Source organism: Dryobates pubescens, chromosome 15 (genome assembly GCF_014839835.1).
Source record: "Dryobates pubescens isolate bDryPub1 chromosome 15, bDryPub1.pri, whole genome shotgun sequence".
NCBI lineage: Eukaryota > Metazoa > Chordata > Aves > Piciformes > Picidae > Dryobates > Dryobates pubescens.
The window spans coordinates 2,176,216-2,198,386 of NC_071626.1; the positions used below are offsets into that span (position 1 = coordinate 2,176,216).

Below are 22,171 nucleotides of genomic sequence, written 5' to 3' on the forward strand. Positions count from 1 at the left end.
CTGGGTCTGTCATGAATGGCAGCTGTATGATGTTCACCTTTGGATCTTTTGGTCTACATCTCTCAAGTGCTTCTTCTATAAAGTTCTCTCTCTATAAAACCTCTGCTTGGCATGTGTGGAAAACCATCTGCTAAGATACATCCTTTACTCATCCCAGTCTTCTGATGTCCCTCCTGAAGCCTCATGTTGGCATTGCTGGCTGCCAGGCTTCCACTCAGGCCAAGTATCCATTAACACCCAGTAACTGCTCCCTGCCCCAGGAAGGTCACTGGTGAATCCAAATCCATTGAGGGCTCAGGGGAGACCTTACTGCTGTCTACAACTCCCTGAAGGGAGGTTGTAGCCAGGTGAGGGTTGGGCTCTTCTCCTGGGCAACCAGCACCAGAACAAGAGGACACAGTCTCGAGCTGTGCAGGGGGAAGTTTAGGCTTGATCTTAGAAAGAAGTTCATCCCATAGAGATTGCCCATTGGAATGGGCTGCCCAGGGAGGTGGTGGGGTCAACATCCCTGGAGGTGTTTAAGAAGAGCCTGGATGAGGCACTTGGTGCCATGGTCTGGTTGATTAGTTAGGCTTGGGTGATTGGTTGGACCTGATGATATTGGAGGTCTCTTTCATCCTGGTTGATTCTGTGGTTGCTTCTGACTGATATCTCTTCTTTGTGCCAGCTACCTCCTCCTTGGATGGCCTTATGGTGTGGAAGCTGAAGGCACAGTGCAGAGCCTACAGGTTTGTAGGCCATGAGGAAGCAGTGACCAGTGTGCAGTTCTCAGCAGATGGGCAGCTGCTGGCTTCAGCTTCTCAAGATCGTACTGTCAGGCTCTGGATTCCTTGCATGTGAGTAGGAGTGGCTGCTGCTGGCTGCCCCTCTGCAGCCTTGGAGGCTTTCCCAACACAATCACAGAATGGTCTGGGTTGGAAGGGACCTCCAAAGTTCATCCAGTCCAACCTCCCTGCAGTCAGCAGGGACATCCCCAACTAGATCAGGCTGCCCAGGGCCTCATTGAGCCTCACCTTGAATATCTTCAGGGAAGGAGCCTCAATCACCTCCCTGGGCAACCTGTTCCAGTGCTCCACCACCCTCATGGTAAAGAATGTGTTCCTAACATCCAATCTGAATCTGCTCTGCTCTAATTTGAAGCCATTGTCCCTGGTCCAGTCTCCACAGGCTGTTGCAAACAGTCTCTCTGCAGCCTTCCTGTAGGCCCCCTTCAGGTACTGACAGGCTGCTATTAGGTGTCTCTGGAGCCTTTCTCTTCTCCAGGCTGAACAGCCCAACTCTCACAGCCTGTGCCCATAGGGCAGGTGCTGTGATCCCTCCATGCCTGCCCTGTATGGATGTGTACTGGTCAGGCAGCTCACCCATCAAGCTACGACTCATATAGAACCACAGGGTGCCAGGTTGGATGGGACCCCAGCCTGTCCTCACAGCAGAGGTGCTCCAACCCCCTGATCATTTTCATGGCCCTCCTCTGGACCCTCCCAGGCACAGAGCGGTAGGGGCTGGGAGGGACCTCTGGGGATCCTGCAGCCCACCCCTGCTGCCAGAGCAGGACGCCCTCGGGCCGGTCACGGAGGAGCACCGGCCTTTGGTGCCTTTGGATGGGCTTGCTTTGTGCCATTTGACTTGTTTGTTGTTGTGGTGTTTTCCCTGTTTGTGGTTTGTTCTGTGTGCCCTTAGCCACGGAGAGTCCTCGGTCCTGAGGGGCCACACGGCAGCAGTGCGCAGCGTGAGCTTCTCGCCCGACGGCCGCTCGCTGGCGTCCGCCTCCAACGACAAGTCGGTGAAGGTCTGGAGCGTGCGCACGCAGCGCCTTGCCTTCACCCTCTTCCAGCACACTCGCTGGGTTCGCTCTGCCAAGTAAGTGCTGCCCTTCCTCTCTTTCCAAAGCCCTCTCCAAGGGGTTTTACTTCCCAGGGTAGACCTGAGGAACGAGAAGCAGCCCCCTGCGAGCACCTGCCGCTCACGATGCCATCGAAACCAGCCTCGCACGCCCTGCGCTGCTGTGTCCCTCCCGGTTCATGCAGCCACACCGTGGCAGGGGATGGAAGGGACCTCTGGAGATCATCCCCTCCAACCCTCTCACCAGAGCAGGTCACACAGGAACGTGTTCAGATGGGTTAGGAAAGTCTCCCTAGAAGGGAGACTTCACAACCTCTCCAGGCAGCCTGCTCCAGGGCTCTGTCAGCCTCAGCAAGCAGTTTCTCCTCCTGTTGAGGTGGAACTTCCTGGGTTCCAGTTTGTGTCCATTGCCCTTTGTCCTATCACAGACACCACTGAAAAGAGCCTGGCCTCTTCTTGACACCAACCCTTCAGATATTTGTAAACACTGCTCAGATCCCCTCTCAGCCTTCTCTTCTCCAGGCTAACCAGCCCCAGGGCTCTGTCTTTCCTCATCACACAGCTGTTCCGGTCCCTTCATCCTCACAGCCCGTCTTGGACAGTTCCCAGTATATTCCTGTCCCTCTTGAACTGGGGAGCCCAGAACTGGACAAAATACTCCAGCTTTTCTTCTCCTTTTTGTGCCTGTGAGAAGCTTCAAGTCACAGAACACCAGCTTGGAAGGGACCCCAAGAATCATCTGGTCCAACTTACCCTTTGAATGTGACACATCTGAGTTCCAAACTGGCTCTCTTGGTTCTGGTGGTTTGCTGCTTGTGCCTCTAATGCCTGCCTAGGTGGTGTCAGTTGTTTTAGCCATTTATATGTTTGTATGTTGCAGGTTCTCACCTGATGGAAGGCTGATAGCATCTTGCAGTGAAGATAAATCTGTTAGGATCTGGGATACAAGAAATAAGACTTGCATTGATAGCTTCTTAGATTATGGAGGGTAAGTGTTACTGGAAAAAACCCCAACCCAACCCAAGCTGTAGCTGTTTAATGTCAATTAATTTCATAAACATGGCATTAACTGTGTTAGATCTGAAAAGGGAGCAGCTTTCTGCCACCCATGGCAACCAGAATCATCAATTTCATGTTTTCCTAAGGAAGTTGGTTAATTTACTCACCTGTTTCATGGAATCATAGAAGGGTCTGGGTTGGAAGGGACCTCCAAAGCTCATCCAGTCCAACCCCCTCTGCAGTCAGCAGGGACATCCTCAGTTAGATCAGGTCGTCCAGAGCCCTGTCCAGCCTCACCTTGAACATCCCCAAGGATGGGGCTTCAACTACCTCCCTGGGCATCCTGTTCCCATGATCCATTATCCTCATGGGAAAGAACTTGTTCCTATTTTCCAGCAGGGAAGAAATAAGGCAGAGAAAAGTCAGATTGTTCCTGGATCTGTGAACATTTTCCTGGCCATCCTCCCTTTCTCTAATGCAGCTTTTGACGTGAAGCATCCAGTTTTCCCCTTTAAGCCAGCTCCACCAACTTGAGTGACCTGCCTTATTTAGGTTTAGAATCACAGAATGGGTTTGGTTGGAAAAGATCCCCAAGATCATCCAGTCCAAGCATCAACCCAACACCACCATGGCCATCAAACCATGACCCCAGGTGCCGTGGCCACAGGTTTCTGGAACACCTCCAGGGATGGGGACTCCACCACCTCCCTGGGCAGCACATCCCAATGGCCAATCTCTCTTGCTGGGAAGAACTTTCTCCTCACCTCCAGCCTAAACCTCCCCTTGGCACAGCTTCAGACTGTGTCCTCTTGTTCTGGTGCTGCTTGCCTGGGAGAAGAGACCAACCCCCACCTGGCTACAACCTCCCTTCAGGGAGTTGCAGAGAGCAAGAAGGTCTCCCCTGAGCCTCCTCTTCTGCAGGCTAAGCAACCCCAGCTCCCTCAGCCTCTCCTCCCAGGGCTGTGCTCCAAGCCCCTCCCCAGCTTTGTTGCCCTTCTCTGGACATGTTTCAGTCCTTCTGCTTATTTCAGTTGCTTGAAGTACCTTATTCCAAAGAACTGAAATGCAGCATGGAAGGGACCTCTGGAGATCACCTCCACCCCCCCTCAGCCGAAGCAGCACCACCCAGGGCAGGCTGCTCCTAAGCATTTCTCTGGAAAGACCTCATCAGCTGCTTTTTAATTCTGTTTAGATTTACCAGTGATGTGGATTTCAACCCCAGTGGCACTTGTGTAGCTGCTGCAGGCTCCAACCACACCGTGAAGCTGTGGGACATTCGAACGAAGCAGCTCCTGCAGCATTACAAAGGTAAAGCCAGGGCAGGAGGTTGTCCTCTTGAGGATGGAGCTCTTTGGTTTCTTTAGCTTATATGACTACATAGAATGGCTTCAGTTGGAAGGGACCTTAAAGATCAGCCAGTTCCAACCCCCCTGCCATGGGCAGGGACACCTCCCATCAGCCCAGGTTGCTCAAGGCCTCATCCAGCCTGGCCTTGAACACCTCCAGGCAGGAGGCATCCACAGCCTCCCTGGGCAACCTGTGCCAGAGTCTCACCACCCTCACTGCAAAGAATTTCTTCCTAATCTTCAGTCTCAATCTCCTCTCTTCCAGCTCAAAGCCATTTTGTCTCATCCTGTCACTCCCAGCCCTTGTCAAAAGTCCTTGCCCAGCTGTTCTGTGGCACCTTCAGGCACTGGAAGGCTGCTCTAAGGTCTCCCTGGAGCCTTCTCCAGGCTGAACAGCCCCAGCTCTCAGCCTGTCCCCACAGGGAGGTTCTGCAGCCCTCTGATATCTTCATGGCCTCCTCTGCATCCTCTCCAAGAGCTCCAGGTCCTTCTTGTGCTGGAGGTGGGGGCTGAGCAGAGCAGAGGGGCAGAATCCCCTCCCTGTGCTGCTGCTCTCCCTGCTCTGGCTGCAGCTCAGCACACAGCTGCCTGCTGGGCTGCCAGGGGCCATTGCTGGCTCCTGGGGAGTTTGTCACCAACTGACACCCCCAAGCCCTTCTCCTCCAGGCTGCTCTTTAGCCACTACACACTCAGCCTGGATTTGTGCTTGGGATTGCCTCAGCCCAGGTGCAGGACCTTGCACTTGGCCTTGTTGAACTTCAGGAGGTTGGCCTTGACTCTCCTCAGCCTGTCAAGGTGCCTCTGGATGCCTTCCCTTCCCTCCAGCATATCAACTGCACCACACATCTGGGTGTCCTCTGCACACCTTGCTGAGGGTGCCTCCAACCCCCTGCCCATTTCCTCCTTTCCTGGGGACAGTGGAGAACCAGGCCAGACTGGCATTTTGTAAGTGACCTTTCTGTGGTCTTTTAACCATAGAAATCCAGTCTGAATCCTGATGGTTCCTTTGCAATGCTTCTAATTCTTCAGAGCAGAACTAAGAGAAACAATGTGGAGAGGCTGCCATGGCCCAGCTGTGGGTTGCTTTGCCCATAAATGAAGTAGGTTGTAGTTGTGGGAAGTGAAAAAAGGGAAGGAACAAAGTGTCCAGGTCCTGTTAGGAGGCATTTACTGTCTTGTGAATATTGTTCTCTCTTAACTAGTTCACACAGCAGGGGTTAATTGTGTGGCATTCCATCCCTCTGGGAACTACCTCATCTCTGCTTCTACTGATGGGACCATGAAGATTTTGGATGTTTTAGAAGGAAGGCTTATTTACACTCTCCATGGACACAAGGCATGTACAAGAATCCTACTTACATTGACTTCTTCATAGATTCAGGGAATGGTTTGGGTTGGAAGGGACCTTAAAGGGTCATCCAGTTTCAAGCCCCTGCCATGGGCAGGGACACCTTCTGCTGGACCAGCTTGCTTGGACCAGTGACACTCCTGCCACTGTCTTGTGCCTTGCAGATCAGCTTGAGTGGAGAGCAAAATGCTGTGTTTGTGCACTTGTGGCAAGGGGCATTCAGAGAATCATAGAATTGTGTGGGTTGGAAAAGACCTCTAAGGTCATCCAGTCCAACCATCAACCCAACACCACTATGGCCATTAAGCCATGTCCCCAGGTGCCATGGCCACACCTTTCTTGGTGCCTCCACCACCCCTCTGGGCAACCTGTTCCAATCCCTGACCACCCTTGCAGCAAAGAATTATCTCCTAAATAAATGCCAGCAAAGGTATTGAGAGTCCAGAAGTGTTTTCCCCTGTGCATCACAAGACAATGATTACAGCAGCAGCACAATTCAACTCTGTCCTAATTTGTTTTTTCCCTTTCAGGGACCTGTACTTTCTGTGGCTTTTTCCAGAAGTGGTGAAAAATTTGCCTCAGGTGGAGCAGATGCCAAGGTCTGTGGTCTCTCTCTTTAATTGTCTTAAGGTTTTGTTAGAGGCTTTGTCACAGCAGTGTGCTCATTGCAGCATGCTGACATCCATCCAGGGTAGAAGTTGTGGCCTTGCTTCTCTCCAGCCAACTCCATCATGCAGCATTTTCCTCTTCCTGTCAAGGCCAGGCAGCCTCTTCCAACCCCTGACCACTCTTGCAGCAAGGAAATTGTTCCTCGTCTCCAATCTAACTCTCCCCTGGCACAATTTCAGGCCATTTCCTCTCCTATAACCTGAGACTAGGAAGAGGAGACCAATCCCCACCTCCTTTCAGGGAGCTGCAGAGAGCAATGAGGTCTCCCTTCAGCCTCTTTTCTTCTCCACACTGAACACCCCCAGCTCCCTCAGCTGCTCCTCCCCAGCCCTGTTCTCCAGACCCTTCCCCAGCTTTGTTGCCCTTCTAAATGCCAACACACCCTGGGATTTCTTGTCCTTCTGCAAGGCTCCTTTGCATTTGGGGCCCCTGAGTGACAGACATGTTCAGTGCAACCATGGCCTGTCCCAGGTGACCCTGCTCTGGCAGGGGGTAGGACTGGATGTACTCAGCACTGGTTAGGCCACACCTTGAGTCCTGTGTCCAGTTCTGGGCTCCTCAGGTTAGGAAAGATGTTGAGCTGCTGGAAGGTGTCCAGAGAAGGGCAACAAAGCTGGGGAGGGGTCTGGAGCACAGCCATGGGAGGAGAGGCTGAGGGAGCTGGGGTTGCTTAGCCTGCAGAAGAGGAGGCTCAGGGGAGACCTTCTTGCTCCCTCCAACTCCCTGAAGGGAGGTTGTAGCCAGGGGGGGGTTGGTCTCTTCTCCCAGGCAAGCAGCACCAGAACAAGAGGACACAGTCTGAAGCTGTGCCAGGGGAGGTTTAGGCTGGAGGTGAGGAGAAAGTTTTTCCCAGCAAGAGAGATTGGCCTTTGGAATGTGCTGCCCAGGGAGGTGGAGTCCCCATCCCTGGAGGTGTTCCAAAAGGGATTGGATGTGGCACTTGGAGCCATGGTTTAGTTGTCAGGAGGTGTTAGGGATTAGGTCATAGACTTGATGATCTCTGAGGTCTTTTCCAACCTTATTGATTCTAGAGGTCCCTTCCAACCACTATGTCTTTGCCTTTCTCCTGCTCTGACTCTCTGCTGGCCCATGTGGGATCATGTGAGTGCGAAAATCTGCAGGATGACTTAGCCAGCTTCACCAGGAAGTGCTGTCTTAGGTCAATATTTAATTAAAGCAGTCCCAGGAGTTCCAGTACCCAGGCCTGGGGTTCATTTACCTCTCAAAGGCATGGTTTTATCAGTTGAACCTTGCCCCTTGTGACCCTTCTGGTGGGACAGGGCACTTGGTTTCACCTCTGATCACTGGGTGGTAGTTACCTGTGTAGGTGTCTTTAGTAGTCCCTTTATTCCTCAGTGGAGGAATTTCTCAGAGGGGAGAGGAGGAGGATCACTTCCCTTGACCTGTTGGCCACCTGTGGTGGCTGCAGGCTGATTCTGATATTGTGATCAGTTAGTAATCACAGAATGACAGAAGGGTAGGGGTTGGAAGGGACCTCTGGAGATCATCCAGTCCAACCCCCCTGCCAAAGCAGGATCACCCAGGTCAGGTCACAGAGGAACACATCCAGGTGGGTTTGGAAAGTCTCCAGAGAAGGAAACTTCACAACCCCTCTGGGCAGCCTGCTCCAGGGCTCCAGCACCCTCACAACAAAGAAGTCTCTCTTCATCTTGAAGTGGAACTTGCTGTGCTCCAGTTTGTGTCCATTGTCCCTTGCCCCATCACAAGACACCACTGACAAGAGCCTGGCCCCTGCTTGCCCCCCACCCTTCAGATCTTTGTAACCATTGCTCAGATCCCCTCTCAGCCTTCTCTTCTCCAGGCTAACCAGCCCCAGGGCTCTCAGCCTTTCCTCCTCACACAGATGTTGCAGTCCCTTCAGCATCCTCACAGCCTCCCTTGGCCTCTCTCCAGTAGTTCCCTGTCCCTCTTGAACTGGGGAGCCCAAAACTGGACACAGTACTCTAGATTTGGTCCCACCAGGGCAAAGCAGAGGTACAGGAAAACCTCCCTGGACCTGCTGGCCTCAACCTTCTGAACACAGGATGCCATTGGCCTTCTTGGCCACAAGGGCACATTGCCATCCCATGGAGAACTTCTTGTCCACCAGGACTCCAGGGTCCTCCTCCATGGAGCTGCATTGATAAGACTTCACTGAGCAGTTAAGTTCTGAGCACTGAAGGAGCTTCAGGTAGTGAGTGCTGTGCTGGCTGCTTGCAGGTGTTACTATGGAAAACAAACTTTGACTCATTTGATTATAAAGAAGTTCTCAAACATCACATGAGAAGAACACAGACTGATGATCCTCCTCATCTGGATGTTTACCCAAGGGCACCTCTTCTCCATGGGGATGGAAAGGTTGAGCCAATTCAGGTGAGTGCAGAGAGCCTTTTCTTTTGTGATCTGGTGGGGTTTGGATTGCTTGGGGGGTGGCTGGGGGAGGGGGGTTGGCTTGGCTTGGCACTGGGCTTTATTTGGGCTGCTTTGAGGGCCTGTTTGGGTTGTGGGGTTTGGGGTTGGGGCATTCTGGGGGTTGGCTTTGGTTTCCTTTTTTCTTCCTCTTCTGTGGTGATTGAGAAGCTCTGGGAAACCATTGTTGAGCTGACACTAAAAGAAACACCTCATGAAATTTCCTTTGTGTGCTTTCAGTGCTGGTGATGGTTGAATGCCAGGGAATTATTTCTCTCCCAACCTAATACTTGCTGCTTTTTTTTAACTCCATGGCTGTAGCATTTGTGACAATTTAAAGGCTTCTGGCTCCATGAAAGGGCTCTAGAGCTCTGCCATTCATCCTAAGGAAGTTTTGGCCTCTTGGGGCATCTTTGAGTTTGCAGGCAGCAGGTTTAATCCAGGCTGAAATTTCAGTGCAGGATCCCAGAAGAAACTCATTCCATGTGCTGAGCCCTGGTGCTGCATTTCCTGTGCCCAGCAGTACCTTTGCATCTCCTCTAACTAACTTCTCACGTACTGGAGACCTCTGGAAAGCAGATGGAAGGCAGAAAGAAGCTTCCTCTCAAAACACAGCACTGAGTTTTGAGCATATTGAGATGTGGAGAGGATGAAAAGTGACTTCTTTAGCTTCATCCTAGCGTTTGCAGTGCCAGTTGGTTGTGTGCTCTCAGCTGAAGGGGATCCAAGTTTACTCTAGGTGGCAGAATAGAAATAGAAATAAGAGGCTGTGACTTGCTTGGCTTGGAGGCTCCAGCAGAGCCCAGTGCTCAGCTAAACTGGGAGCTAAAGTTCTCTTTGTGTGGTTGGAGAGGCTGTTTTAGAGTGAGCTCCACCACTTTCCTATTTTGTGAGGAATTTCAGGCTTTTGTGGTTGTTGTTTTAATTGATTCTTAGCTTTTTGATACCCCACCAAAGTCTCACACTGAAAAAGTACAGGGTGGAGGGTTTCTTTTTAAGATTGGGTATCATTAGGCTTAGAACAGACTGGAGGTGAGGAGGAAATGCTTTCCAGTGAGGGTGGTGAGACACTGGAACACGTTGCCCAGGGGGGCTGTGGCTGTCCCCTCCCTGGATGTGTTTAAGGCCAGGCTGGATGAGGCTTTAAGCAACCTGGGCTGGTGGGAGGTGTCCCTGCCCATGGCAGAGGGACTGGAACTGGATGAGCTTTGAGGTCCCTTCCAACCCAACCTTTTCCAGGATTCTTTGTTTTGCCAAGTTTTAGAGGCTGTTTCCACTCCTTAATGAATAGTGGTGCCTTCATGGAGCAGGGAGTCCTCTTTCTCTCAGGCCTGTATCTCCACTGATGCTGAGCCAAGCCTGCATTGATTCTTTGTTGAACAGGTTGACCCTACCCTTGATGTGACTGCTACACAAACACTTGACCCACCTGTCATAGAGATTAGAGCCTCTTCATCCTTCAGTGCTCAGGTGAGTTGCCTTAAGGGGGTGGGGGGTGAGTAGCCAGAAAGACAGTTTGAACTGAAAGGTTCTGGGAAATGTGACCTGTCTGGCTCAGTAGCATCTGTTTTCTCTTTAGAACAATTCTGGCTGCTCAGAATGGGGATGAGGAAGAAATTCTTTCCGGTGAGGCTGGTGAGACACTGGCACAGGCTGTGGACATCCCCCCTCTGGAGGTGTTCAAGGCCTCCAGCAGCCTGGGCTGGTGGGAGGTGGCCCTGCCCATGGTGAGGGGGTTGGAACTGGATGATCTTTCAGGTTCCTTCTATGATTCTATGAACCTGCAGTTCTCACTTGCAGCCCTCTTGCACAGTTCCCCAGTGGAACCAGAAGATGGAGTGAGAGCAAAGCTTCCGCGCTGCCAGCAGCGGGAACTGAAACTCAGGAGGGATTTTAACAACGTGCTTAGCAGAAATGCTAATTAGAAGCCCATGCTAATTATAACTAAATATTGCTGTTCACATTTGTGCCTTATTCTCATACACTGCTTTTAGCCCTGCAAACAATGGGAAACCTAAAGATAAAAATCCCAAAGTGAATCATAGAAGGGTTTGGGTTGGAAGGGACCTGGAAGAGCATCCAGTTCCAACCCCACTGCCATGGGCACCTTCCACCAGCCCAGCTTGCTCAAGGCCTCATCCAGCCTGGCTTTGAACACCTCCAGGGGGGTGGCATCCACAACCTCCCAAGCTGCCTGGGCAACCTGTCCCAGTGCCTCCCCACCCTCACTGGAAACGAATGGGTTCAATAGCTTTCATTTTTCTCCTTTTAAGGCATGGAGTTCTCTGAGAAAGGGGGAATGGAAAAAAATAAAATAAGGGGGGTGGGGGGCAGAAGCACCACATTTTAAGGCAGAATCCTAGGATTAGATCCTCCTAGTATCAGCTTTTCATATGACATTGGTATGGCATGTGGGAGGAAAAGGAAGGCAGCGTTTGAACGGTGGTGTCGTAGGAGGAGAAATATGCTCTCCTGCTCTGGAATCTCAGTAACACCCTGTTCTGCAATTAGGGGGAAAGGAGAGTTTCTCTTCTAGCTTTCAATCTCTCCCTATAAAGGCATAAATTGTATCCTGAGCAGCTTTAACCAGAACAAGAACTGGTGTGGCTGAAGGGCTAAGAGGTGGGGGTGGATAGGTGTGGGCCGCCAAGGGGAGCAGAGGCAGTGCCTCTCCTCTGAGGGTCAGGATGGCTGTTAGGAAATGTTTCTGCACTGAAAGGGTTGGCAAATGTTGGAGTGGTCTGCCCAGGGCTGTGCTGGAGTCACCATCCCTGGAGGTGTCCAAGCACAATGTGGAGCTGGTGCTTAGGGCAGTGCTGGGTCAGAGGTTGGACTGGGTGATCTTGAAGGTCTCTTCCAACCAAAACCATTCTGGGATTCTGAGGACAGGCTGAGAGAGTTTTTCCAGCCTGGAGAAGAGAGGTCTTTGGGGAGAGCTTATTGCTGCATTGCAGTATCTGAAGTTGACCTACAGGAAGGCTGGGGAGGGACTGTTCAGAAGGGCCTGTGGGGATAGGATGAGGGGCAGTGGTTTGGAGCTGGAGCAGGGGAGGTGTAGGCTGGACATCAGGAGGAAGTTCTGCACAATGAGGGTGGTGAAATACTGGAACAGGTTACCCTGGGATGTAGTTTAGGCTCCATCCATGGAGGCATTCAGGATCGGACTTGATGTGGCCCTGGGCAGCCTGCTCTAATTGGAGGTGTCCCTGCTGACTGCAAGGGGGTGGGCCAAGATGACCTGTGAGGGTCCCTTGCAACTCAATGCAATCATAGGAGTAGGCTGAGCCACTACAGAAGACATCTTCAGGGGGGTTGGAGATCCATACAAACCCCTCTGATGTGTTCAGTGACTGCCAGAATTCCCAGTGGTACTCAGGCAGACTCCCAAAGATCTCCAGGAGCTAAGGGAAAGTGTTCATCCCTCCTTCAGCTGTTGGAAGGGTCCTGCTGCTGGTAGTGGTGGTGCTCATTTCTCCTCCCCAGCTCCCCAAAGGCTCTGCTCTTCTCTCACCCTTTCTTCCCCCTGTGTCTAGCAGTTTCACGTTGCCTGGATTCTCCCAGCTCTTGGAAAGGGGAAAAAAAACCCTGGGAATCTTGCTTCCCTGGGGCACTTTTTGCTCTTGTTTCATGCTGTGATTTGATTATTATTTTTTTCCCCCTTCACTTTTGAGTTCAGAGGGAGGTTGGGTTGTTGGGGTTGGATTTGCCAGGCTGCTGGGAAACGCATCGGTCACCTCCGGGCCCTGATAAGCTCGCTGGGAACACAGGAAAGTTGATGCTGTCTTGGGTAGGGGTTTTGTTGGGGGGGGGTTTGTTGGGTTTGGGTTTTGGTGTGGGGTTTTTTTTTGTTTTTTACTGACAGCAGCAAAAAAATAAATCACTGTAGAGGCTGTGAAATGTTCCATCACCTGACCTTGCTCATGTAAACAGGATCTGGAGGAAGCAAAGCAGTGTGTACTGTAATCTGGAAGTCACGACGGCAGCGCTGGCTGGGAGGTGTTTGCTGTTCTTTCCTCTTCCAGTGCCACCTCACGCTGAAAACAAGAGCAGGAGCCATTGTTCATGTACAGTAGGAGTGCTGCAAAGCAGCTTCAGTATTAAAGGAGCAGAAGTGGTGTGACTGGTTAGGATGGAAGGTGCTCCTTGTTGTTGTCAAGGGGTACCGCAGTGATTGGAACAGCCCAGGAGAAGGCTCTGGGGAGACCTAGTGCCTGGAGGGGCCTACAAGACAGCTGTGGAGGGACTGTTCACAAGGGCTTGTAGTGACAGGATGAGGGGCAACAGGCTTTGAGCTGGAAGAAGCCAGATTTAGGCTGGAGATTAGGAAGAAATTCTTTGCAGTGAGGGTGGTGAGACACTGGCACAGGTTGCCCAGGGAGGCTGTGGATGCCTCCTCCCCCAAGGCCAGGCTGGATGAGCCCTGAGCTCATAGTGCCTGACTCTTAGACAAGGTTCATGGAATCCTTGAGCAGCCTGGGCTAGTGGAAGGTGTCCCTGCCCATGGCAGTGGGGTTGGAACTGGCTGATCTTTAAGGTCCCCTCCAACCCAACCCGTTCTCTGTGAATGCTCTCCGGGTGGCTCCGTGGCTGTGTGCTGTTCCCTCAGCACAGCAGCACACTTCTGGGAATCAGAGGGCTGGAAGTTCCAGGTTTTATTTCTGTTGCCACTTCCTGAGATAGCCTGCTTGTACACTCTGACCTTGGCTGCTGAGCAGTGTTTTTCCAGCCCTACCCCACCCGTCTGGGGCTGGGATTCTCAAGCTGGCTGCCGAGCTCTCCCAGCTGATTCTGCGGCACGCCGACAATGCTCGCCAGCCGGCAGCCCACACAGCCGGCAGTAAACTGCTTCCTTCCTCTTCCTGGGGAAGAGTAACATCCTCTGAGGAGAAAACTCTCCCCTGAGGAATGCAGCAACCAGCAGCAAGCCTTTCACACAGGAAATTACTGCTCCAGCCCTGGCAGAGAAGCGTTTCTGTCGCTCGGGTTGTCAGTCTGTAACGAGCTTCCTGCTGACCTAGGTGATGATTTACTACTGATCTCAATGCCATTTGTGAGTCATTTAGCTTAATGAAAGTTAATGAAGTTAGCATCCAGCAGCTCTCTGGCTCTCTATAATGCCTGTGCTCATCCTTTTCCACAGAGGAGCACCAGTTGGGCACTTTGTGGTGCTCACAGGACTCGAATAATTCTGAGCTTGCAGGTTTTGAGGGCCTGGGAATGAAGGGAAGCTCACAGTGCCCTCCTTTTTAGACCAGGTTCATGGAATCATAGAGGTGTTTGGGCTGGAAAAGCTCTCTAAGGTCATCAAGTTCAGACATCTGTCCAACACCACCATGGCCATCAAACCATCTCCCCAAGTGCTGTGGCCACACATTTCTTGAACACCTCCAGGGATGGAGACTCCACCACCTCCCTGGGCAGCCTCTGCCAATCCCTGGCTGAAACTGTTCCTCCTCTCCAGCCTAACCCTCCCCTGCCACAATTCCAGGCCATTTCCTCTCCCATCACCTGATCCTAGGGAGAAGAGACCAACCCCCAGCTCACTGCAACCTCCTTTGAGGGAGTTGTAGAGAGCAATGAGGTCTCCCCTCAGCCTCCTCTTCTCCACACTGAACACCCTCAGCTCCCTCAGCTGCTGCTCCCCAGCCCTGTTCTCCAGACCCTTCCCCAGCTCTGTTGCCCTTCTCTGGACCTGCTCCAGCAACTCAATGTCTGAAATTCTTGATGTCCTTCTTCCTTTCTTCATTATCTGTCCCAGGTGTAACATTTTCCTACCAAAAGCCTTGCTCAGCTGCTGAGGCTCACTCTTCCTCTCTTACATAGTAAACTGTGGCTTTTATTTTTGCCTGGCTACCATCAGGGGATTTCAGTTGCAAGCTGTGAAATACTGAGCACATTTCTTCCCCCCTCCCCAATAGTAGCATCTGGCTCTTTGGCAAAGCCTTCAAGCAATTGTGCTGGCTCTGCTGGATTTAACTTTGGGCTCTACAACACTCTCAGTTTCTTCTCACCTCTTGATACTTCCTTTTCTAGCAGTCAGAGCTGCTAGATCTCAGCTAACAAGAGAGGGTTTCACTGTGAAGCCTCTTTGTGGACACTCTGCAGTGCAGCTTTGTCACCAGAGAGGAGCTTCTGGTGGCTTTGTCCATGACTTTAGAAGTATGTCCTGTGTGGATGTGTGTGGGCTGGTAGAAGATCTTCTGTAGCCTTCTACAAGAGGATGTGGGCTGTGTATGTTGATGCAGGAAGGTTCTGCAGCACAGCCACCACTCCACTGGTTCTCCTCCCAGCCTTGTAGAGCAGCAGGGGAGGTTCAGGCAGGATGTTAGGAAGAAATTCTTCCCAGCAAGAGAGATTGGCCATGGGAATGTGCTGCCCAGGGAGGTGGTGGAGTCACCATCCCTGGAGGTGTTTAGGAAGAGCCTGGATGAGGCACTTGGTGCCGTGGTTTAGTTGATCAGATGGTGCTGGGTGATAGGTTGGGCTGGATGATCTCTGGGGTCTTTTCCAACCTGGTTAATTCTGTATTCAGACCCCTGGTCTGTGGGGCACAGGGACTGCAGCTCTGCTCAGCTTTCTGCAGGGTTTAGAAGGAGGTTACTTGTGTCCTTCAACCCTTCTTGTCCAGAGCTGTCTTTTTGGGGGGTTGTCATCAGCAATTCTTTTGTCCATTCTTATTGAATCACAGAATGGTAGGGGTTGAGAGGGACCTCTGGAGGTCATCCAGTCCACCCCCCCTGCCAAAACAGGGTCACCCAGGGCAGGTCACACAGGAATGTGTCCAGGTGGGTTTGAAAGCCTCCAGAGAAGGATACTCCACAGCCTCCCTGGGCAGCCTGCTCCGGGGCTCCAGCAGCCTCACACCAAAGAAGTTTCTCCTCCTGTTGAGGTGGAACCTCCTGGGTTCCAGTTTGTGTCCATTGCCCTTTATCCTATCACAGGACACCACTGACAAGAGCCTGGCCTCTTCTTGACACCAGCCCCTCAGATGTTTGTAGACATTGCTCAGCTCCCCTCTCAGCCTTGTCTTCTCCAGGCTGACCAGCCCCAGGGCTCTCAGCCCTTCCTCCTCACACAGATGTTGCAGTCCCTTCAGCATCCTCACAGCCTCTACTGGGCACTCCCCAGTGTATCCCTGTCCCTCTTGGAACTGAGGAGCCAAGAACTGGACACAGTGCTCCAGATGTGGCCTCACCAGGGCAGAGTAGAAGGGGAGGAGAACCAACCATGACCTGCTGGCCACACTCTTCTGAATACCCCCCAGGATCCCATTGGCCTTCTTGGCCCTGAGGTCACATTGCTGTCCCATGGGGAGCTTCTTCAGCAGTTCTCTAAGGTCCTTCTCCATGGGGCTGCTTTCCAGCAGGTCACCCCCTCACCTGTACTGGTGCCTGGGGTTGTTCTCTACCCCAGATGCTGTCACTGTGATTTCCAGTGCCCCAGGAAGGCAGGGATTGCAGGTCTGCTGAGGTGAGAGCCTTTGGTCTTTGATCTCTCAGAGCTCAATGCCCTGCTCATGACTAATTATTTGGAGTTGTTTTACTCACTGCCTCAGAAATGTTTTAGCACCAGGAGGCAAAGCTCCCAAGGGTTCCAGATTTCAAGGGTTCTTTGGGGGGGGGGAAAAAAGGCAGATTTTGGTGCCAATTGTGGTGATTCATTGCAGAGCTTACCAACAGGACTGGCTTCAGCTAAGCCTGGTTTAATGATAACAGCAGGCAGAGATGCCTGGGGAAGCTGTCCTTTGCATTTCCTGAACTCAAAGCTCTTAGATGATTGAAGACCAAGAATTAGCAACTGGGGCACAAACATTTCTGCTTTCAAATGGTAGTTGCCCTTGGGGATTTTCTTCCTTCCTTTCCCCCTTGTGGATTTTTTGCCTTCTTTCCCTCCTTGTGGATATTTTTCCTTCCTTTCCCCCTTGTGGATTTTTTCCCTTCCTTTCCCTGCTTGTGGATTATTTGCTTTCCTTTCCCTCCTTGTGGATTTTTTGCCTTCCTTTCCCCCTTGAGGATTTTCTTCCTTCCTTTCCCCCTTGTGGATTTTTTGCCTTCTTTTCCCTCCTTGTGGATTATTTGCCTTCCTTTCCCTCCTTGTGGATTTTTTCCCTTCCTTTCCCCCCTTGTGGATTTTCTTCCTCCCCTTCCCCCTTGTGGATTTTCTTCCTCCCTTTCCCCCCTTGTGGATTTTTTGCCTTCCTTTCCCCCTTGTGGATTATTTGCCTTCTTTTCCCTCCTTGTGGATTTTTTCCCTTCCTTTCCCCCTTGTGGATTTTTTCCCTTCCTTTCCCCCTTATGGATTTTTTCCCTTCCTTTCCCCCTTATGGATTTTTTCCCTTCCTTTCCCCCTTATGGATTTTTTCCCTTCCTTTCCCCCTTGTGGATTTTTTCCCTTCCTTTCCCCCTTGTGGATTATTTGCCTTCTTTTCCCTCCTTGTGGATTTTTTCCCTTCCTTTCCCCCTTGTGGATTTTTTGCCTTCCTTTCCCCCCTTGTGGATTTTTTCCCTTCTTTTCCCCCTTGTGGATTTTTTCCCTTCTTTTCCCCCTTGTGGATTTTTTCCCTTCCTTTCCCTCCTTGTGGATTTTCTCCTTTCCTTTCCCCCCTTGTGGATTTTTTGCCTTCCTTTCCCCCTTGTGGATTTTCTCCTTTCTTTTCCCCCTTATGATTTTTTCCCTTCCTTTCCCCCTTGAGGATTTTCTTCCTTCCTTTCCCCCTTATGATTTTTTGCCTTCCTTTCCCCCTTGTGGATCTTTTTCCCTTCCTTTCCCCCTTGAGGATTTTCTTCCTTCCTTTCCCCCTTATGGATTTTTTCCCTTCTTCCTTTCCCCCCTTGTGGATTTTTTCCCCCTTGTGGCAATTTTCTTTACTTGGATTTTTTTTCCCCTGAGGGGAATTTTTTTCCCCTTGAGCCTTTTTTTTATCCCTTGGTGGAAACTTTGCACTTGAGCCTTTTTTCTTTCCCCTTGAGGAATGTGTTTGTTTTGGGGTTTTTTTGCTTGTTTGTTTTTACTTGCTGGAAATGTTTTCCTGGAGGAATTATTTTCTTTTCCTTGAGGATTTTTCTTGTGGGAATGGTTTGGGTTTTTGATGCTTGTTGTTTTTTCTCCCCCCCTCTGTAAATGCAACAGCTCAGGCATCTTTTATATATGGATGCATTTCACTCAGGTTCTATTCTTACACCTCACAAAGCTCAGTATTTAAGGTGCAGCTTCACCAGTGCCCTGTACAGGGATGTGATCACTTCCCTGGCCCTGCTGGCCACACCATTCCTGATCCAAGCCAGCTGGGGTGGTTCAGCCTGCAGAAGAGAAGGCTCCAAGGAGACTGGGGAGGGGTCTGGAGCACAGCCCTGGGAGGAGAGGCTGAGGGAGCTGGGGTTGCTTAGCCTGCAGAAGAGGAGGCTCAGGGGAGACCTTCTTGCTCTCTACAACTACCTGAAGGGAGGTTGTAGCCAGGTGGGGGTTGGTCTCTTCTTCCAGGCAACCAGGACAAGAGGCCACAGTCTCAAGCTGTGCCAGGGGAGGTTTAGACTGGAGGTGAGGAAGAAATTCTTCCCAGCAAGAGAGATTGGCCATTGGGATGTGCTGCCCAGGGAGGTGGTGGAGTCACCATCCCTGGAGGTGTTTAGGAAGAGCCTGGATGAGGCCCTTGGTGCCATGGTTGAGTTGATCAGATGGTGTTGGGTGAGAGGTTGGACTGCATTTTCTCAAAGCTCTTTTCCAGCCTGGTTTATTCTATGCTATGCTATTCTATTCTTAGAGAAGCCTTTCAGTACTTCAAGAGGCCAGTCAGAAAGCTGGGGACAGACTGTATTGGCCTGTTGTGCCAGGCCAAGGGCTGATGGTTTGAACTGGAAGAGGGAGGTTCAGGCTGGAGAGGAGCCAGGCATTATTTACACTGCAGGTGGTGAAACACTCACAGAGGCTGTGCCCAGAGGGGTAGTAGACATTCCAGGTCAGGTTGGATGTGGCTTTGGGCTACCTGATGTAGTTGAAGGTGTCCCTGCTGACTGCAGGGGGGTTGGACAAGATGATCTTTGAAGGTCCCTTCCACCTAACCTGTCCTATGATTTCTGTGTTCCAGGATGATGGTAGCAGTGAAGACCTGCAGTGTCCTCCTTCAGATTTGACAGCCAGTTCTAAAAGGGAGTCAGAGAATGAGAGCAAATCAACTCTGCATGATGGGGAGCAGCAAACAGACATCTCCCCCTCCTTGAGCAAGACTTTGGAGCACATTGTGGAGCAGCTGGATATTTTAACTCTGGTGAGTATGAGGTAACAGCTGAGATGTGCAGTGGAAAGGGCTGGTGCTGTCAGTGGGCAAATAAAAGCAGGGACCAGGTTCTGGAATCACAACATTGAAGTCTGTGGGGTGGTTCTGAGTAGGTTTTGTATAGAGGAGACCTCATTGCTCTCTGCAACTCACTGAACAGAGGCTGCAGTGAGGTGGGGGTTGGTCTCTTCTCCCTGTATCAGGTGACAGGATGAGAGGAAATGGCCTGAAATTGTGCCAGGGGAGGGTTAGGTTGGAGAGGAGGAGAAATTTCCTTGCTGCAAGAGTGGTCAGGGACTGGCAGAGGCTGCCCAGGGAGGTGATGGAGTCCCCATGCCTGGAGGTGCTCAAGGAACGTGTGGCCATGGGGGAGAGGGTTAATGGCCATGGTGGTGTTGGACTGGATGATCTCAGAGAGCTTTTCCAACCCAAACAATTCCCTCACTTTTTGGTCATTTCCTTTGGAGAACACCTTTTAATTCCCCTTTCCACACCACCCCCCCACTGCTTCATTTTTGGGATGCTTTAGAAGCTTCTGATAGCTTTTTTGGCAGCCATCACTTGAGGTCACCCAATGATGGCTGGGCTCCTCTTGCTGACCTCTGGAGGTCCCTTCCAACCCTTAACATCCTGTGATCTTGATGCAGCTTTGCTGTAGCATTCCAGAGGAAGTCATCTACCCTCTCACTTAGTTATTTCCCTTCTATTTGCCCACAGAGAAGACACAAACCAGGCAATCTCCACAGACACAAAGCTGTTAGGATTTTAAAGTGCACTTGTGGAACAGCTAAGGAAAAGCTATTTCATAGTATCAGTGTCATAGAATCAGGGCTGGAAGGCACCACAAGGATCATCTAGTTCCAACCCCCCTGCCATGGGCAGGGACACCCCACACTAGATCAGGCTGGCCAGAGCCTCATCCAGCCTGGGCTCAAACACCTCCAGGGACTGTGCCCCAACCACCTCCCTGGACAACCCATTCCAGGGCTTCACCACTCTCATGGTGAAGAACTTCCTCCTCACCTCCAGCCTGAATCTCCCCACCTCCAGCTTCATTCCATTCCCCCTAGTCCTATCACTGCCTGAGATCCTGAGCAGTCCCTCCCCAGCCTTCCTGTAGCCCCCTTCAGATACTGGAAGGCCACAATGAGGTCACCTCGGAGCCTTCTCTTCTCCAGACTGAACAGCCCCAACTCCTTCAGTCTGTCCTCACAGCAGAGCAGCTCCAGCCCTCTGCTCATCCTGGTGGCCCTGCTCTGGACACCTTCCAGCACCTTCAGATCCCTCTTGTCCTAGGGGCTCCAGAACTGGAGGCAGTACTCCAGGTGGGGTCTCCCCAGAGCTGAGCAGAGGGGGAGAATCCCCTCCCTTGCCCTGCTGGCCACACTTCTCTTGCTGCAGCCCAGGCTCTGGTTGGCTTTCTGGGCTGCAAGTGCACACTGAGAGCTCCTGCTGAGCTTCTCCTCCCCCAGCACCCCCAAGGCTCTCTCCTCAGGGCTGCTTTCCAGCCAGTCCCTGCCCAGCCTGGATTTGTGCCTGGGATTGCCTCCACCCAGCTGCAGGACCCTGCCCTTGGTCTGGTTGAACCTCCTGAGGTTGGCTTGTGCCCAGCTCTGCAGCCTGTCCAGGTCCCTCTGGATGGATCCCTTCCCTCCAGCTGTCTGCTGCACCACCCAGCTTGGTGTCACCAGCAACCCTGCTGAGGGGGCACTCAATAAGTATTTGTGGGTAGTATTATCAGAAGTATTCCCCCACCCCTGGTGCCCATCTTTAGCCTGACTGTGTGAGTGAGGTGCAGGAGGGAGCTGCAGTCCCTTCTCTTCTTCATGCAGACTGTTTCGATCCTGGAACAACGTTTGACACTGACTGAAGACAAACTGAAGGAATGCCTAGAAACCCAGCAGAAAATGCTGCTGCAGGGAAGGCAGGAGGAGTAGAAGAGGCAAGGAAGGAGCTGCACTTCCACAAAGAAGCAGAAAATGTTCTTTCCTTCTGCTGCAACCAGGAGAAAACCCAGCCCAGTCCTCCCCTTCTTACAAGTTGCTGCAGTGGGAAGGGAAGGAAAAAAGCCACCAAATTAATGCTTTGTAAAGCAGGGGTAGCAGGCAGGTGGTTTGGGTTTATAGCTAATAAAGTGGATAAAATGAAGACTTCTCTAGGATCATTGCCTGTGAGCATGGCAGAGGGGGGCCTCTGGAGCCCAGCCTGGCAGGGATGGAGGAGCTCTGGAGCTCAGTCTTGGGGTGGGGAGAGAGCTCTGGAGCTCAGCCTGGCAGTGGGGGCCTCTGGAGTCCAGCCTGGCAGGGATGGAGGAGCTCTGGAGCTCAGTCTTGGGGTGGGGAGAGAGCTCTGGAGCTCAGCCTGGCAGGGATGGAGGAGCTCTGGAGCTCAGTCTTGGGGTGGAGAGAGAGCTCTGGAGCCCAGCCTGGCAGTGGGGGCCTCTGGAGCTCAGCCTGGCAGGGATGGAGGAGCTCTGGAGCTCAGCCTGGCAGTGGGAGCCTCTGGAGCTCAGCCTGGCAGGGATGGAGGAGCTCTGGAGCTCAGTCTTGGGGTGGAGAGAGAGCTCTGGAGCTCAGCCTGGCAGTGGGGGCCTCTGGAGCTCAGCCTGGCAGGGATGGAGGAGCTCTGGAGCTCAGTCTTGGGGTGGAGAGAGAGCTCTGGAGCTCAGCCTGGCAGGGATGGAGGAGCTCTGGAGCTCAGTCTTGGGGTGGGGAGAGAGCTCTAGAGCCCAGCCTGGCAGTGGGGGCCTCTGGAGCTCAGCCTGGCAGGGATGGAGGAGCTCTGGAGCTCAGTCTTGGGGTGGGAAGAGAGCTCTGGAGCCCAGCCTGGCAGTGGGGGCCTCTGGAGCCCAGCCTGGCAGGGATGGAGGAGCTCTGGAGCCCAGCCTGGCAGGGATGGAGGAGCTCTGGAGCTCAGTCTTGGGGTGGGAAGAGAGCTCTGGAGCTCAGCCTGGCAGGGATGGAGGAGCTCTGGAGTTCGGCCTGGCAGTGGGGACCTCTGGAGCCCAGCCTGGCAGGGATGGAGGAGCTCTGGAGCCCAGCCTGGCAAGCTTCCTGTTAGATGAAGAGCACTGCAGGTGTTTAACTCAGGTAAGGATTGTGTGACTCATTCTCTTTACTCAAAGGCAACTTCACTCAAGCACCTAAATTGAGTACAACCTTGTGTAGTCCTGACCCCAAGAATGAATGAGGTTTTCTTTATCCCTTTACACACCCTCAAATATTTTGCCCCAAAGCAGTGGCAGTTCCTCTCTGTCTTCTATTCACTGAGTGATGGTTGCAAGAG

General features: G+C 52.1%; 1 protein-coding gene across 1 annotated transcript; it reads left to right on the forward strand.

The window, feature by feature from the left end:
* The first annotated feature begins 667 nt into the window (after positions 1 to 667).
* Positions 668 to 20,925, forward strand: POC1B (POC1 centriolar protein B). Its single transcript, XM_009905995.2, has 10 exons — positions 668 to 836; positions 1,681 to 1,860; positions 2,723 to 2,830; positions 4,034 to 4,149; positions 5,390 to 5,523; positions 6,066 to 6,134; positions 8,425 to 8,577; positions 9,997 to 10,083; positions 18,698 to 18,877; positions 20,719 to 20,925. The coding sequence occupies exons 1-10, from the start codon at positions 691 to 693 to the stop codon at positions 20,821 to 20,823; spliced, it is 1,278 nt and encodes a 425-aa protein (XP_009904297.1). The 5' UTR covers positions 668 to 690; the 3' UTR covers positions 20,824 to 20,925.
* Positions 20,926 to 22,171: the final 1,246 nt, after the last annotated feature.

What these genes read in the sequence shown, in the direction of transcription:
- POC1B (XM_009905995.2), top strand. Translation starts at nt 691, where the DNA reads ATGGTGTGGAAGCTGAAGGCACAGTGCAGAGCCTACAGGTTTGTAGGC. An exon ending in AGGCTCTGGATTCCTTGCAT is followed by an intron (nt 837 to 1,680) that starts GTGAGTAGGAGT and finishes GTGTGCCCTTAG; the next exon opens with CCACGGAGAGTCCTCGGTCC. An exon ending in AGCTGGATATTTTAACTCTG is followed by an intron (nt 18,878 to 20,718) that starts GTGAGTATGAGG and finishes TTCTTCATGCAG; the next exon opens with ACTGTTTCGATCCTGGAACA.